General features: G+C 35.1%; 1 protein-coding gene across 1 annotated transcript in view; it reads left to right on the top strand.

The window, feature by feature from the left end:
- Positions 1-18,829, top strand: part of CD2AP (CD2 associated protein) — a 130,039-nt gene that overhangs the window by 33,985 nt on the left and 77,225 nt on the right. Inside the window, exon 3 of the mRNA XM_023625057.2 lies at positions 15,476-15,629. Coding sequence (XP_023480825.1) covers positions 15,476-15,629 — 154 coding nt within the window. The remainder of the gene's footprint in view (positions 1-15,475; positions 15,630-18,829) is intronic.

Below are 18,829 nucleotides of genomic sequence, written 5' to 3' on the forward strand. Positions count from 1 at the left end.
CTCTGTTAAATTTCTGGTTGTTGGTTAATAGGATTTAGTCTTTAATTTCAAGAAGTATATATATGTATGTATATATTTAGATAAACTTTTACTCTGTAGAATTTAAAAAACTAGAGGTCTAAGTACCTCTATAATGGATATTGTTGTTTGGTGTCCTGGTGGATAATTATTCTGTGTATATGTATGTGTGTGTTTGTATATGTATATATGAATCTATCTACCTGTCTACCTGCCTTTTTTTTTTTTTAATAAACAGTAGTTTGCGTTTGCTCTGTACATTCTCATTTGAGCCTGTAAGTCTTGTGAAGTAAGTAGATAGCCCCATTTTAAATATGGTGACATACAGACTGAGAGGTTAAGTGGTTTATCCAGTGTTGGGTAGCTAATAAGACATAGAATCTGAACTGAAATTCTGAATAGTTGCCTCATTACTCAAGTCGTATTGTATCCTGTTGGTTTTCCAGCCCCTTTGAGAATGTCTTAGACTCCTGTTTTGAAGTTTCAACATTGCAGCACTTATCTACTCAAGTAACAGTTACTCTTCAACCACCACAAACATTCCTTTTTTAGTAAATATTCTAGTCACCTCTGCCAGAAAACAATCAGGATTCATAAATTGGTTACAAACTAATAAAGTTCTCAACAGTTTAGAGAAGGAAAAAAAGCATATCTGTATAGTTACAGGCTACTTATAATTGTCGTTTTGTATTTTAGTTTTCCTACACTCAGCTGTAGTCATGGCCTCATTAGATCATGATTATGAGTCCTTTGAGGAAAGCTAGGGTGTACGTCTCCTTTCTTTGTCCAACTTGCACAGTAGTTGTTAGAATCCTGCACAATGTGTTTCCTAAATATTTGTTCCCTGAATAAATTGTGTTTATTTTAATTGTGGTTTTACCCCTAAGTATAAACACATACGTGACTCTGGTGGTTGATTTTGGAGAAGGTGAACCAACTACACTTTACCTAGTAATATTTTATCTCTTGGAGGAACTGAGAAAAGCTGTAGTAGGAAATTGAATTTATGGGAGAAGGTTGATTTTGTTTTTACTTTTTGTTTTATAAATTGACTTCTTTTTTATAACCTAAAATGGAGTCTAGTGCAGATGCTATGGAAATCGGAGTAGGATATCTGGTTTTCAGCACAGTCGAGTTCCAGCTTTGCCCTTTGCTGGTGGTGTGATATAGGGCAAATCACATAATTTCTGTTTTCTTTTCTTTTTCTTTAATATACTTTATTTATTTATTGAGGAAGATTAGCCCTGAGCTAACATCTGCTGCCAATCCTCCTCTTTTTGCTGAGGAAGATTGGCCCTGAGCTAACATCCGTGCCCATCTTCCTCTACTTTATATGTGGGACGCCTGCCACAACAAGGCTTGACAGGCGGTGCATAGGTCCCCACCAGGGGTCCGAGCTGGCAAACCCTGGGTTGCTGGAGGAATGTGTGAACTTTAACTGCTGCGCCACCAGGCCGGCCCCTGTTTTCTTTTCTTTAAAATGGTACATTGATGGTCTGTTTATAGTAAGCCATGACTTTGGCCTCTCATCTCTCTCTTTTTTCAGGATTGTGGCTTTTCAGAGAGAATATATTGAAGTAATAGAACATTGGTTAAAAAAAGTTAAAAAGTTAAGTAAAAAATATTCAAGGGCAAGGTGTAATTTATAATTCACTGTCCAGTTGAAAATAAGCATTTTAGTGGGACATTAAGGTACATATGTTATTTTGTAAATGTGAGACTGTGGAGTGAATGGTAGAACTAGGTTTCCTATAAAAAACTCATGTCACAGTTATTGTTTTAGATAGCTATACTGAAGAGCAGTGATATTCAAATTGGCTGGAAGATGAGTAGAAAGGTCAAATCATTTTTACAACTACTGTGAAAAACTATAGACACTGCAAATTTGTTTTGTGACAAACATGTCAATTTCAGTGTCCCTTTGCAATGTTAGTTCATCTGTACATGATTTAAAAAATATTTTACAAAAAATATAGAACAAGATCTGTGAACTTAATGTACAGAATGTTATCATTTTGTCATTTTTGTTTCAAAGTGTTACTTTATAATAAAGAGATGGACCATTACAGATAAAATTGAATTCTTTGTTTCCCCCTTCTTATTTCTCTCTCCCCCAACCACCTGTATTCTGAAGTTGTATGTATCCTTCTAATACATAGTTCTGTACATATTATCTGTGCATAAACAAATAGTATTTTGTGTTATGTAGACATTTACGTTATTACCGTTGTCAGATTGCAACTTTTTTTATGCGTAACATGAGATTTCTGTGGATACATAGTATAGTCACTTCTGCTACAGTGTGTTTTATAGCACTAGTTGACTCATAAGTGATTGGTAAATAGAGGAAGGATGTCAGGACAGTGGGAAAGTTATGTTTGTTTTCTAGGTAAGGGGAGCTGGGATAAAGAATGGAGAATTCTAATTTCAGTAAGAAGGGGATATGCTCTCAGTTTGGCTGCTTGCATAGAAGGGAGTTCTTTTGGCTCTTACACAAAAGGGTTTTAAGTGGTTATCTGTACTTGGGTGTTTTCCTCAAAGTTACATAGTCCTAGCATTGTAGAGCTCTTAGCCCCTGGAGCTCACCTCCACTTCTGTCTGTACTGCCTCAGCATCCACAAGCCAACATCTTCACTTTATTGTTTTTATGTATTTTTAATGGCTCCTGAGGAATCCAATTGTCATGACTGCTTGGGCAGTCTTAAGTTATTGCCCATCTTTCAAGGTTCCAGTTATTGTTATTTATTTGTTTACATTTTTAGTGCTCAGGTTCCAAAGTTGCATAGGTTTAGATTCGTCTGCACCAGACCGTACTTTTGCATAATCATGGATATTTTAGTGTTTGATTCAGAAGTTTTCACATAATCAGTGGTATTTTAGTGTGTAATTTTTTTCAGAACGTCATCTGTTTAGGAATGCACATTTGGTGTTATAGCAGAAGCTCCTTTTGTACTAGTTAATTTTTTAAAAACTTTTTATTAAGATTATGATAGTTTACAACCTTGTGAAATTTCAGTTGTACATTATTGTCAGTCATGTTGTAGGTGCACCACTTTACCCTTTGTGCCCTCCCCCCACGCCTTCTTTCGCCTGGTAAACACCAATCAGTTCTCTTTGTCTATATGTTTAACTTCCAGCTATGAGTGGAGTTGTACAGACTTCGTCTTTCTCTATCTGGCTTATTTCACTTAACATAATACCCTCAAGGTCCATCCATGTTGTGAATGGGACGATTTTATCCTTTTTTATGGCTGAGTAGTATTCCATTGTGTGTGTGTGTGTGTGTGTGTGTGTGTGTGTGTACATATATACCATATCTTCTTTATCCAACCATCAGTTGATGGGCACTTAGGTTGCTTCCACATCTTGGCTATTGTAAATAATGCTGCAATGAACATAGGGGTGGATGGGATTTTTGGAATTGCTGATTTCCAGTTCTTTGGATAGATACCCAGTAGTGGGATGGCTGGGTCATATGGTATTCTATTTTTAATTTTTTGAGGAATCTCCATACTGTTTTCCATAGTGGCTGCACCAGTTTGCATTCCCACCAACAGTGTGTGAGGGTTCCTTTTTCTCCACAACCTCTCCAACATTTGTCACTTTTTGTTTTGGTTATTTTTGCCATTTAACAGGTGTAAGGTGATATCTTAGTGTAGTTTTGATTTACATTTCTCTGATGATTAGTGATGATGAGCATCTTTTCAAGTGTCTATTGGCCATCCATATATCTTTTCTGGAGAAGTGTCTGTTCATGTCTCCTGCCCATTTTTTGCTCGGGTTGTTTGATTTTTTGTTGTTGGGCTGTGTGAGTTCTTTATATATTATGGAGATTAACCCTTTGTTGGATATATAACTTGTAAATATTTTTTCCAAACTAATGGTTTTTTTTTTTTTTGGTTTCAATCCTGTTTTCCCTTGCCTTGAAGAAGCTCTTTAGTCTGATGAAGTCCATTTGTTTATTCCTTGTATTGTTTCCCTCGTCTGAGGAGTTATGGTGTGCGAAAAGATCCTTTTGATACTGAGGTCAAAGAGTGTACTGCCTATATTCTCTTCTAGAAGACTTGTTTCAGGTCTAATCTTTAGGTCTTTGATCCATTTTGAGTTTATTTTTGTGAATGGTGAAAAAGAATGGTCAATTTTCATTCTTTTACATGTGGCTGTCCAGTTTTCCCAGCACTATTTGTTGAAGAGGCTTTCTTTTCTCCATTGTAGGTCCTCAGCTCCTTTGTCGAAGATAAGCTGTCCATAGATGTGTGGTTTTATTTCTGGGCTTTCAATTCTGTTCCATTGATTTGTGCATCTGTTTTTGTACCAGTACCATGCTGTTTTGATTACTGTAGCTTTGTAGTATGTTTTGAAGTCAGGGATTGTGAGGCCTGCAGCTTTGTTCTTTTTTCTCAGGATTACTGTAGCAATTTGGGGTCTTTTGTTGCCCCATATGAATTTTAGGATTCTCTGTTCTATTTCTGTAAAGAATGTCGTTGGGATTCTGGTTGGGATAGCGTTGAATCTGTAGATTGCTTTAGGTAGTATGGACATTTTAACTGTTTATTCTTCCAATCTACGTGCATGGAATGTCTTTCCATCTCTTTATGTCGTCATCAATTTCTTTCAGGAAAGTCTTATAGTTTTCGTTGTATGTGTCTTTCATTTCCTTGGTTAAATTTACCCCAAGGTAGTTTATTCTTTTTGTTGCAATTGTGAATGGGATTGAGTTCTTGAGTTCTTTTTCTGTTAGTTCGTTGTTAGAGTATAGATATGCTACTGATTTATGTATGTTGATTTTATACCCTGCGACTTTGCTGTAGCTGTTGATTATTTCTAATAGTTTTCCAGTGGATTATTTGGGGTTTTCTATGTATAAGATCATGTCGTCTGCAAACAGTGAGAATTTACTTCTTCATTGGCTCCTTGGATTCCTTTTATTTCTTTTTCCTGCCGTATTGCTCTGGCCAAAACCTCCAGTACTATGTTGAATAAGAGTGGTGAGGGTGGACACCCTTGTCTTGTTCCTGTTCTCAGAGGGATGGCTTTCAGTTTTTGCCCATTGAGTATGATGTTACTAGTTAATTTTTTAACAGTCATAATGTTCCAACGTACATCTCTACTGCATTTTTCGAATATTTAGGACTATTTTCCAATTTTTAGCTATTAAGAACAGTGCTGCATTGAACATCCTTTTGTAGGGTATATACATAGCTCAGAATTTGGTGCATCTTAGGATACGCACATGTTCAGCTGTACTAGATATTGTCAAATGTCTCACTAAATAATTATACCAATTTAAACTCCTACCAGTAGTATAAGAGTACCCTTTTTCTGCATTCTCATTAAGATTTGATACCATCAGATTTTCTTTTTTGGCTAATCTTAGAGATCTACAATAGTATTTACCCCATGTTTCAGTGTTTCATTTTTCTGATTGCTGGTGAAGTTGGGCATCTTTTCACATTTATTGGCCATTTAAATTCCTTTTCCTGTGCGTAGCTTATTCAGATATTTCTGTCCATTTTTCCATTGAGTTCTTGCTCATTTTCTCATTGATTTGTAGTACTTCTTAATGTATTATGAATACTAGTCCTTTGTCTTCCTTCTGCTTATGTGTCTTTTATCCTTCATGAGTGCTTTTTGTGACTTAAGTCACAAAACTTGGGAGCAGGCAAGATTTAAAGATCATTGGTTTTGTATTTTTGATTTTCAGTGTGTCTTTCATCAGTCTTTTTTTTTTGTGTATATATTATTTAGGCACTAATTAAATTCTTTTCACATGAAAAAATAACCAATAGTCTGCTCTTTCCTCATTGATTTGTAGTGTTTAGGAATTAAGCCAAAATTGAGAAGAAGAAGCATGCTGGTATGTCAGATTTTTCTACATTCTCAACTTCAATCTTTTGGGCTAAAGTAGAGAGTCAAGCGTCTGATTTGTTTGTTGCTGTAAACTTTAAGATTCAATATCAGTGTCTTAGCTTATTGATATTTGGCAATTTTATTAGAGTTGCTGCATTGTAATGGAGATTAAACAAAATAAACAAATGCAGAATTTATTGCAGTCCAGCTAGTGAGTGGTGTTAAATAAAAGTAAAATAAGAGCTTTTTTCTACATTGCAAATAAGATTAACAGCAACTTTAGCAACATTTAAGGGATACTTCTCAGTAGGCTTTCTTTGAAGCATGTTTTTTTCATCAGCCACATGTCTCTTCTTGTAGCAGTTACAGCAGGGCTTTCCATATTATTTACATAATGGGTCTCTTCAATATCCCTGATAAGAAACTAAATTCTCTACCCTCTATTGAGCTATTTTTTCGTAAGAACAGTAGCAGTACTGTGGCATATCCTCCCCTGTACCATGTTTCTCACTTGTTTTATTCTTTTCTGTTTGCCATTCATTCATTTGTTCAGATACCTGCTGAGGTTCTATAGATGCTAGAGACACAATGGTGAATAACACAGATAAGTTCTCTCTTCTTTATGAGCTTATATCCTAATGGTGGAGGGAAAACAGACAAATGTGAAAAAATAAATTAATAAGATGAAGATAATTTTTAATAGTCTAGAGTGCTTTCAAAGAAAAAAGTGAGTGGTGGGGGCTGGAAAATGGCGTTGATACATTGGGTGTTGTGGCATAGCATCTCTGAGGTTATTTAGCCAATAAAACACAAAAGGGTGCAGAGGAGATAAGGAATGAATTCCCTTTGAGAAACATCCCTGAAAGTAGAGGAAGGTAGGCTCAGTGTGATGGTTGTCATTGGCAACTCCTGTACTAGAGCTACTTCAGGAGTAAGATAGCATAGCATTGTGAAAGGAACATGGCCTCTGAAGTCAGGATGTATAGCTCTCTACTGACTACTTAACCCCTCCCCCTTACCCAAACGCATACCTGCTGTGTGTTTTTCCTAAAGATGCTTCACTCTAGAGCGTACGTTTCTCCCTCTGTAAAAGTAGGGAATGCCACCTGTTTGGGTTCTCGGTAGAAATTAGATTTTGTGTGTATATGCCTTGCATGTAGATAGGTGTTGTATTTTATTATTTTATATGGTTATTTTCTTTCTCAGGAACTGCCCATCCATTTCACAGAGATGAAAATCTCCTAAATTGTTAATTTAATCAATGAATAGGGTTTTTTTTTTTAGTGCCTGTAATATGTCAGGTATTGTTAAATCAAATGTTAATGCTAATAAAATAGGTAAATAAAGTAGAACTTTTCTAATTGCCCTTTAAAAAAAGTTAGTAGTTTTTAAGGAAGGACAAAAATAAAGAGTAGTTAAAAAAGTAGTAGTTAAAATGAGAAAATATGGGACAAGCTGTTACCCTGATTTGCCTGTTTCCCTAAACCAAATCTGTAGTCTTGGTGGTGGTAGTGGTGGTGGAACAGATCAAGTCTTATTTAAAAGTGGGCCAACTGGATGAGAAGCTAGACAATAAAAAAACTTTTAGTGTGTTAGGACTTGTGTAAGTTCTGGCTCCTCAGGGTAAAACTAATTTTGATAGATCTTTTCTGTGGAACTAAAGTCTTATATTTAGAAAAATAATCTGGTGGAAATGATCTTTTTTGTTGAGTTCTTTGGAATGGAAAGGATAGTTCTTTGAAGATGAGGAAGCCAAAATAAAATGCCTTTGGAAATGTGATTCAGTTACTGAAAAGGGAGAGAAAGCAGACATCTGTGAGCACTTGTTATGAAAAGCTGAGGAATTGTGTTGAAGTCCTGGTAGAAGTATTAGTTGTAAAAATATTTTAAAAAATCGTAACATTGGTTGAGGACCTTGGATCTAAATCTAAACTTTATTTTACCGAAGAGGGAACCTATGCTGAAAAAAGAAAAATGAATTACCTCCAATTCCAGTTCCCCACTTGGTCTCTGTGGACACTTGGAGGGGAGGAGCTCCTTGTTGTTCTTGGGTAGTGTGGGAGGTCAGGCTCCATTAGGCTTCCACTGATACCCTCCTTGCTGGAAGGGCAGGTGTGCCTTGTTTGTTCTGCCTTGTGCCTCCACAGACAGTAGGGGCAGAGGGGTCTCCTTCTCACCTGGTGGGGAGGAAAGTCCCAGCTTTCCACTTGGCCTTCTCTGACACCACCCTGGCTAAGATGTTGCGTAGTGGTGGTGGTTGGGGCCCCACATCATAGCCTGGTGAGTGTGTAAGTCTAGGCTCCCTACTTGGTCTTTGCTGGCATGGGTGGAGAAGTGGCTACAGTTTTTTTTTTTTCTGTGGTATTTGACAGCAGTACTAGGCTACTCTTTCCTTGGCCCTTTGGCTGGAAAGAGCAGGCATTTCTTGGAGCTTTTTTCCTTCTCTGCTCAGTAGCATTTCTAGGTTGCTTGCTTCTCCAGTACTGAGTCTGGAATATATGAGGCAAAAAGAAAACCAAGTGAACTCAATAACCAGGTTCTGAGGAACCTGTTCTCCGACTGGGCTACCTTCTTTTCTCCAACTTAGCGACTATTTTTATCTGTTTATTTTTAATATATAATGTCTAGAGTTTTTAACTGTGCTTAAAGGAGTAGGGAACAGTACATCTATTCCATCTTTCTCTAAGAGGAAAATCCAGATGGTGATGCGTTTTATTAGAGATTGTAACACACATCCTTAACAGTCTTAAAAAACTCATAATATGGAAGGGTTTCTCCTTTTAGAAGTGGTGTAGGAATAGCTGTTTTTTCTTAAGCTGTTGTTATAAAGCCAGTGTTCAGAAAAATATTAGTTACGATTAACACAAGAATAGATAAGCATTCAGTAAAAATGTAATAAGCATAATTGATGCCCTTTATTTTCTTTGAAGTTATGGCTCGCTTCTGAAGATTAAGGTAACACCTGAAAGCAGCTAGCAGTGCAATTGACTAGTTAAAGGCATTTAATAAATGGTAGTGGACTCTGTTCATTGTTGACTTTCCTATATGGCAGAGTGCATAGTTGATCACCTGAGTGAGTCAGAGGAGGTTGGGAGGAGAAGGGAGGAGCATTGCTGTAGAGCGCACACTTGGTGGTTTCACAAGTACTGAAGCAGCGGGGTTCTGGGGAAAGCAGAGAAATATCAGTGAAATAAGATATCAAAAGAGGTTAACAGAAATATCTTCATTAGTTGTACTTAAGGAGTATTTGCAGGACACTATTTATGCACAGGGGATGCTAATCTGTGAACTTTGAAGCAGCTTTCTTGTGAACTTATACTGATCCTGGAGGTGCTACAGGTTATCAAATGATCTGTTACTCTTGTGATGTTTTTACTTTATGCTTTAAAAAATAGTGGATATCTTCACAGAAGATGTCTCAAGTGCTGGTAAGTGAATTGCTCTTCCTTATATTTTTGAATTTTTTGTTTTTTTGGGTTTTCTTTTGAGGAAGATTAGCCCTGATCTTACATCTGCTGCCAATCCTCCTCTTTTTGCTGAGGAAGACTGGCCCTGAGCTAACATCCGTGCCCATCTTCCTCTACTTTACGTGTGGGATGCTTACCAAGCAGTGCCATGTCTGCACCTGGGATCCGAACTGGCGAACCCCCGGCCGCCGAAGCGAAACGTGCGCACTTAACCGCTGCACCACTGGGCCAGCCCCAGTTATATTTTTGAATTTAAAATAAAATTTTGATCCCTTTTGATGAAGAGTTCTCGGAACTTGATAAAGTGTTTTAGACTTTTTGCTGTAATAAGGAACAAACAAAAGTTATTCACACAAGTATTTCAGGAAGTTGACAAGTGAATAAAAATCATTTGGATTTTTTTTCTTTGTTTGGACTTAAGTTTCTGGCAGTTTTTTTTCTATTTAGAAAAATGATTTAAATCATCGAATCTGCTTTTAAAAAAAATTTACAGTTTGACAACTTGTCTTGCATTTGAAAATGTTTGTTGTCATTTTATTTCTAGATTCCATAGGTTAATGGTTAAGTAGACATTAAATGTATTTAAAATCTTTTTAAAAGCTACTTTTAATGACAAATTAAATAGCCGTATGGGGAATAAGATGATGAGCTGATGTACATGGCTGCTTTGGAAGGGTCTCAGTGATTTTTTTTTTTAAATATGACATTCTTTTTCTAGAAGAGTGCTGATTTAGTTTTTAAATCTGTTGGTATTCCACTGTTTCCATAAGAAGAATTATTATTTGAATGAAGAAAATGACAGTTTGATTTTATGTGACCTTTTTTTTTTTTTGAATCCTTTACTTTATGCAGACTCTTATTTAGTTCACTTAAATAAACCTCAGTGATGTTTTCATGTATTAGGAGATGTATTGCTGACTTTCATGGAACAGTTCAGGAAGCTAGCTTTATATCAGGAGAAGAACATTTGGTGTTTGACTTAGTTTCATTAATTGGAAACACATTAGAGTAGAAAACAACGCTGTAGATATCAGAATACTAGTTGGAAGACAACTTTACTTGCTTATTGGGAATTGCAATAAAACAACAGATCAAATGTCAAAGTTGTGTATAGTTCTTTAGGATACATACGTCATAGTACATTTTCTGTTACATACTGTAAAACATTAACTATGCCTGCTGATTAAGAACAATTTGTTCTGTGACTTGGGTTATTTTTGATAATATTCTGAATCTCAGAGAGACTCTATGCACTGAATTAGGGAAATAGTTCCATACAGGTAATGCTAGAAAAGATATGTAAGGATTTGATTTAGTAATGTGTGCTCACGCAACCAAGATCTTTCTCTAAATATCCCAGAACAGTTTGACTTAATAGCACTGTTATTTGTGGGCACATTACATTTTTTATTGAAAAAAAATCACCATGTAATACATGTTGAAACAAAATTCAAGAAGTATAGAAGTATCTGTACTGTGCAGAGTATGTTTCTTTCCTATTTATAACACTCTTTCAACCTCCTTCCACTTTGAGGAATTTGGTAGCTACTTTATAGACTGTTTTCTAAGAAAATCTTGTAAAGTGAGTTATTTTTACCCCCCCTTTCCCATTCTGTTTTTTATACCATAAATTTAAATTCAAGACATTATTACATAAATCATGTTAATGTTTACCCAGGACTTACCTGGAAAGTTAAATTCTATTTTTTCTGCTTAAGGAGTGAATAAGTTTTGTTTCTACTGGAAATTTCAAGTTGTAGAAATAACTTAAACCAGGAAAGCTTGAGTTTGATATCTCCTAGTCTTGCTTTTTGGATCAGCACTCATTGCCTGCTTCTCAGTGTCATCTGTAGCTTCAAGGAGTCTAGCAACTTTGAGAGAAGGAGCTCTTTAGGCCTGGTGTTGTTTCAGTCAGACATACTAGGCCTCATTCCCTGCACTTCTTATCCTGAAACCCCTTCATCTTAGGGCTAAAAACACAAGTAACATTTTTTAAATTAACAAAACTAGTATGAAAAATGTCACCATTATAAATTATTAGGATATTTTCAGTCCATTTTAACCAGTGTGGTATGTCTGAAAGAATATGGGTAAAAGAAGAGTTCTGTATTGTTTTTCCCACTCTGCTTCACTTGGCTCTCATTAACATTCTTGTGATAGAAAAAGGAAAGGATAGGATGCCGTTGACAATGAATGTACATAACTTCCCCCTCTTTCCTACTTTTGCCTTTTTCAAATGGGGGAGGGGCAGCTGAAATAGGGAAGCTCTTTGTCCATGTTGGGGAGACAGCAGTTATGTGGAGAATAGCATGTTTGGGGGAGAGAATAAATTTAGAAACTTTAAAAATAGTCCTGCTATATTATAACTGTCGTTGTTGTTTCCCTTGATGATTTTGATAACGTTTGCACTCAGAAGATACATACTGATTTCATATTCAGGAGATTTTCTCCTGTTGGTCATTTTACTTTGGATTAAAAGTCTTTTGGTAAATATCTAATTTAATCATAATAAAAAGGAAAATCTTATGGCTTGAAGTAGTTCCTTCTGGATCATTCCTTATATACTATCACTTATATTCCAAAAAAAAAAAAAAACCAAAAAAACTTTAGGAGTGGGGTAAACTATTTTGTTAGATTGAAAACCTAATTTTTCATATATGGATGTAATGTTGACTCAGTCAAAGCTGAAACAGTGGACATGTACCAAATAAACATTCAATCTTTCTTATTTTCCTTATTCTTTAGTAATATCACTTTCCCATATTTTCTGATTTATGCTTCTATAAAGTTGGAGGTTCTAGTTCTATATAACCCTTTTGGAAATCATGAATGTTAAATTAAAAATAATTAAGTATATTTCTTAGCTTTAAATTGCCACAAGCAGAAGTGTAACTGTTTAGGAATTTGGTGATTAGATAACTTGTCTCTTTCATTTGAAAAGTCGAAAGAAGCTCATGCGCTCTATCCTGGTTTTTATTATTCTTTGTGACCTTTGATTCTACGATAGAGAAGCTAATTGCTTTCTATTTTCAGATCATGATCATGTGCTGGCCATGGTCAGATGACCAAATTATTATGTAGATATATTACAATATGAAGGATGAGTTTGTGAATTTTGTTGATTATCTTTTAAGTTGTCTGCTTTTGGTTAGTGCAATCACAGTTAAGTATCTTTACTTACTTTAATAGGTGAAGAATAACCATATCCTTTCCAACCTTTTTAGCTCCTCCTCATTTAGTTATATTTGTCATCTTCCTTTAATTTACTACTTCCTTCTCCTTATCTATGAAACAAAACCAATCAATATAATGCATTCTTATCTATTTGGAGATTGTCCATATTGTATTTTTTTCTTGGCCAGTTCATACCGACATTACCTATTGTGTAGGAGTCTTCCTTCATTTGTACAATGAGAGTCAAAGTTTTTCTGAGTTTGCTTTGTTAGTACATGATGCTCTTTAAAGATGACTTTTTTTTTTTTACTGGATCTCCTGGCATCATTTTCAGAGCTGGGAAAGGAAGTGAAGTTGGTAGAAAATAGATGCTACAGTGTTAGTATACATTTTGTTTACTGGCCAATTAGGTAAAAGGAAGTAAAGGGCAGAAGAAGGAAGAAACACTGGAAGCCCTGCTGACACTTCATAGATACTCAGTAAAATTTGTTGTTGAAGATAATATCCAAAGAGTAATTTGGTGGCACTGTGTGTCCATGAACTAGGGAAGAGAGTAGGTTGGTGAGAGAGAGAGAGTGTGTGTGTGTACGTGTATCTGGTGGTGGTAGATTGTAGCAGCTAGAGGTTCTGGAGGAAGTGGAGCCCAAAGCACATTTTTACCTTATTTGTAATTTTGCTTAGAGCCTTGAGGTTACTTGGTACTTGTGATAATGTCTTAGTTGGCACTTTATCTTTGGAAGACTCTAAACCTGAGTTTTCCCTATGCAGTGTAGGCTATATTTTTAATTTGCTTCTCCCCTTTCCTTTTGTATCTTTTGTCCTCAGAAGATGTATTATATCTAATATTCATGGCTGTAAATGTGTCAGAATATTGAAGATCCTTAAAATGTTTCTAGATCTGGAGCAGTATGTTGTAAATTAATTTTTTAAGAAATGAGAAACATTGTCTTAATTAATATATCACACTTTTTCATGTGGTTAATTTCTGTTAAAAGGTAACACAAATACCCAAAGTTGCATAGCTAGTGAACAGGATAGAACCAAGATTTGCACCCAGGTGATCTGTCTCCTGAACCTGTACTCTTAATCACCTTTGGTCAAATTGAAGTCACTTTCCTAGAGGAACAAGATTTGAATGTTAAGTCAAGTTTTTGGTCTTCTGTACTAGAAAACAATAGCTCTCAGAGATATGACTTTTTATTTTTTTTAAATGTAGGTAGCTCTTGAGACAGCAGATCCAAAATGAATATTCTTTGGCATGTTAAGGTTGTCACTACCAGTCTTTACATAGATTTTATGTTTTCGTTAGTTTGAAAAATATTTAGCGCAATCTCAAAACTGAGGTTTTCAGATGTTGACATGTCAAGTATTATTAATAGCAAATTGAAGTACTTTTCCTTAAGTGCATTACCAGTAAAAATGAAGCAGTCTACATTGTGAAGTATTTTGTGTCTTTTATGATTTGTACTTTAATAGTTTTTCACAGTTCTCCAACTTAACAGTTTTCCCAAAATAAAAAACTTTTTTTCCGATTGCAAAATGATACGCGTTGTTACAAAAACAAAAAAGCAAGCATCAGACATTTCTGAAGAGTATAAAGAATCATCATCTGAAATCCTACCAGCTAGAGAATAACAACTGGTTAACATTGTGGTAGGCATAAACACCTGGAGATTGAAATTCTTTGTTAACTTTATGTGTAAAAATATCTTCTGGTTAATGATTTGCTTTTTTTTCATGGATACTTTTAATAAACAGAAATTGTTAATTTTAATAACAAATATGTGAGGTAGGAATCCACTTTCATTTCCTATCCCCTAAATATGTAACAGTAGTTTTAGAAACACTATATTTTAAGATTCAATTTTTTCCTTACTTTTTGTCTGTTATAAATCAAGTTTGTCTGTTTATGGTCTCTTTATGTTGTTTCATTTATCAGTATGTCTGTTTTTATGCCAGTTACCACACTGTCTAATTTATAGTATCATATAGTTTTTCTTTATAACTAAGTTAAAAGAAGAAAAATCTCTTTGCTTTCTTTTCCCTTAAGTATTCTGGCTGATCTTGGCCTTTTGCTTTTCTATACAAATTTAGAACCAGTTTATTAAATTGCTCTCCCAAATCCATGGTATATTTATTGGAATTTGCATTGCATCATTACATCAATTTTAGGGAGAATTGATATCTTTATGATACTGAATTTTTGATCACTGAATGTGGCATAACTTCCCTTTTATTTGTCTTTTGTCTTCCAATAAAATTACATAGTTCTTTTCATGAAGATTTCCTGTTTTCTGTCAGACCTATAACGTAGAGCAGGGTTCATCAAACTACAGCCCATGGGCGTCATCTGAATGCCACATGTTTTTATAATGTCCATGAGCTGAGAATGCTAGCTATGAATTTTATAAATGGTTGGGAAGAATCAAAAGAACAGTATTCAGTAACGTGAGAATTATATGAAATTGAAATTATAGTGTCTGTAAGTAAAATTTTTTTGGAGCATAGCTATGTTCATTCATTTAAGTATATGATTGCTTTTGCACTACAAATGACAGCATTCATTGTTGAAACGGAGATTGTGTAGCCCACAAATCCTGAAATATTTTACTGTCTGGCCCTTTGTAGAAAAAGTTTGCCTATTCCTGACTTAGAATTATTGTTTGTCTTATTGTTTGTTTGTTTATGTATCTCAGGATTTCTTTGTTTATTGGGTGGAGATGGTGTTTCAGCCTCCATTTCTTTACTCCACCTCCAGTTCTGATAAGACTTAAACTCATGATGAGTCACTGTTACCAAAGTGTGTTGTATCCTTAGATATGTGGGGTCAGAGAAAAAGGTTGAATCTCTTGATACCGTGTTTTATATAATGATCACTGTACCTGATTTTTGGTATTTTACAATTGAGAATTTAACTTAATAAAATACAACTTAATTTGCCTATTTACTCATTTCCCCTTTTATAGGAAGTTAAGAGAGAGACAGAATCCAAGGATGACAATTTGCCCATCAAACGGGAAAGGCATGGGAATGTAGCAAGTCTTGTGCAACGAATAAGCACCTATGGACTTCCAGCTGGTGGAATTCAGCCACATCCACAAACCAAAAACATTAAGAGGAGTATGTAAATAATTCCTTTCTGGTTTAATTAAATCAAAATAGTAAGATGTTTTATAACTGTTGGTAAATGACGTTAAGAAAAATTAGCTCAACTTTTTACAGCAGATTGCAGAAGCTTCCTGCTTATTCTCAGGTTACTAGTTATTGGCCCGTGGAGTCAATCTTCCTATGATAATTCAGCATGAGCTGCTGACAACTGTCTATGGGAATTATAAATTAAAATATGAGGCTTTGTTTTCTTTTAATCTTGCAGGCTCTGTTGAATAGTTTAACACTTTGCCTTAAATTTATTTCACTATCATTTATTTAATGGGATGCTAAACTGTCTGCTTATCCTTAAGCATATAGATTTTTAAGCAGCAAGGATTTTATAGTATGTTTTCTTTAGAGGTTAGACACCTGAATATATACGTTGTTTTCCGAGGTGATTGGCCCAGAAGTGTGCCTTTTAAGTATTTGGTACTCTGTAAATATTTTAGGAGAACAGTTTAGCATAGAGGGAGAGTGCCACATTTGAAATAGACATGAGTTTGAGTTCATCTTGTGACCTTAGATCATTTAAACTCTTGAGTTTTATTTTGCTGCTGGTGAGAAAGTGGTAAAAAGACAGGTAATATTGCTGTTCTCAAAGAGCTTAGGGTCTTTGGAAAGACTTATTAAAAAGGTATTAAACGTTAAACATGTACAAAGAAGTACGACATTTATGGGAACAGATAGAGTTTTAACTTAGTAAAACCTGAAGCCCCTTGATGTTGAATACTAACTATGATGTTCAGTTTGATTTAGTAAGTAGTAAATGGGTATTTAACGACATTTATCTTAGATCAATGTCTTTGATATTGTGGTCTGTAAATCCCTTGTGGTACCACGTAGTCTGCAGTCATGAAATTTTGTTTATATACAGTTCACAAATGTAAGACTATTTATGATTTTTAAAAAGTCTCCTTATATCTCAACCTGTTGCTTTCTGTGCTACTGTCTGTGAAGTTTGAGGAAACCTCTACTTTCTGGGTTATATCACCTTTTGATTATTTTCATAAAATAAAAACATTTTCATAAAAGTGAAACAGATTTCATAACACCGAGACAGACGAATTAAAGGGTTCTGTGTGTTCTTTGTTTCCTGGTAAGTGCACTGTACAAACAATAGTTAGATATTACCTGTACTGCTTTCAGCCTGCCATCTGAGGGTGGATAGTTTCAGTATTGTCATTGTCCTGGACTCTGAAACTCTGGAGATTGGGGGACAGAGAGAGTATGTCCACATCCTGTGTAAAGGTGGCCCTTTATATAGAATTTCTGTGTACAGGAGAATTTTTAGGCCCATGGAAGGGTTATTTATGACCTCTGCCTATTGTAAAATCTATTTACCACTTTCTTTAGCTTTACTGAGCTATAAAGGGACAAGTTTCTTCTTAAGTAGAGGCTAGACAAAGGGCTTCAAAGTTATGAATATTTTATTCATTTTGTCTGCTAATAGGAAAGGACACATGAATTTTGCCTTCCTCAAGAACCATGGTCATAATTCTTTTTCTTGTAAGAAGGAAAAACCATTATGTAGTTGGTGCCAGGAGGCTTAGGCTCTTTTTCCTAAGGATCTCCTCCATAACTTCTTTTTAAGTGCATGTACTGCAAGGACTAAATTGGTCATTTGGTGCTAGCTAACATTTTAAACAGGATGCAGGTTGTTTTTGCTTTCAGATTGCTTTTCCAGGAAAATCAAGCTAATGTTTTTTTTTTAAATCTGATTTTTATTTTGTTACTGTTAGTTTGCATCATATCCTTAATTCACGAAATAGACCAGTTACTCAAAAGTGGTTCATTGTAATAGTAGTAGATACTACTAACCAATACTATTAATATTAAAAAAAACTTAAAATAGTTGTAAAGGTTGATAATGATAAAAACTGCAGTGTGACTGTTCAGTGTAAATCTCTGTGTGTACCAAGACAGGTGAGTCTGCACATGTGTGGAATTTTGTCTAAACAACTAAACAGGAGACATGCAATTAGATAGCTGAATATCTGGAAACTGGACTTAACTATTTTTCTGTAGTCTATAAAGCCAAAAACTTGGCTTTTTTGTGAAGTCTAGTCATGAAGCCATTGAAACTTTTGTTATTGCATGTAAGTTAAGCATGATAACTTCTTTGGTGAGACAAGCAGGTATTTTCTAGATTGGGTACAGAATAATGTTTTCTGGGACAGAGTTTATTACGATAAGTTGCTAAAGTTCTAGAAGAGAAGAAATTTACACTTCTCATAGTAAAAGCAGGAACAAGTCACGTTACTGCTGAGACCCTTGTAAAATTGGGCACAAAGATAATGGGGTAGAGTATTTTACTTACAGAGTAAAGAATTGACGTCTTTCAGCATCACAACTCTATATAACATTCATTGTGGAACATTAGTAGGTATTTCACTTTATATTTGGAAAAAATTGATGCTAGATGTAACTCTATTCTTGGCATGTGAGGGAAAACATTAGTGCCTGTAACCTTGTTAGTGGAAATTCATGCTATGGAAGTGATTTTTCATCTATTTAATAATTATTTTGAATATGAAAGATACATTGTGATTGATAGATCACTAGTAGTTGTTCCAAAAGAAATCATGTTGCTACATGAAAAATTAATTGACTAGAATGTCAGTCTACACAGTGTTTCATTTCCAGAAAACATTCAGTAGCATGTAGTGTGCCTCCTGATTTTGAGTCAGTGCTGAAGAAAATAGTGAGAATTCTGAATACCATCAAAATATGGTCACTGACTATATATCTTTACATCATACATTAAAAATAAAATGGGTTTATCTGTTCAGGCTCTGCTCTTTGACATTAAAATGTTCTGACTCATAAAGAGAAACAGGCTCACACACATGACTCCTCCCCAGCCGCAGCCTCTCAGATAAATGGGGCAGGGTGTTCTGACTTTCTGTTTTATCTTGAAAAATTTAAAATCTTACAGAAAAGTTGAGAGAATAATTGTACGTTGAACATAGCATAGTCTTCACCTAAATTTGCTGTTAACATTTTGTCACAATGGCTTTATCTCTGTATCTGTATACATATACAAATACAGTATTTTAAATAAAGATTGGCACCTGAGCTAACATCTGTTGCCAATCTTCTTCTTCTTCTTTTTTTTTTTTTCCTTCTTCTCCTCCTCCCCAAAGCCCCCGAGTACATAGTTGTAGATTCTA

This window comes from Equus caballus, chromosome 20 (genome assembly GCF_041296265.1).
Source record: "Equus caballus isolate H_3958 breed thoroughbred chromosome 20, TB-T2T, whole genome shotgun sequence".
In the NCBI taxonomy this organism is placed as follows: Eukaryota; Metazoa; Chordata; class Mammalia; order Perissodactyla; family Equidae; genus Equus; species Equus caballus.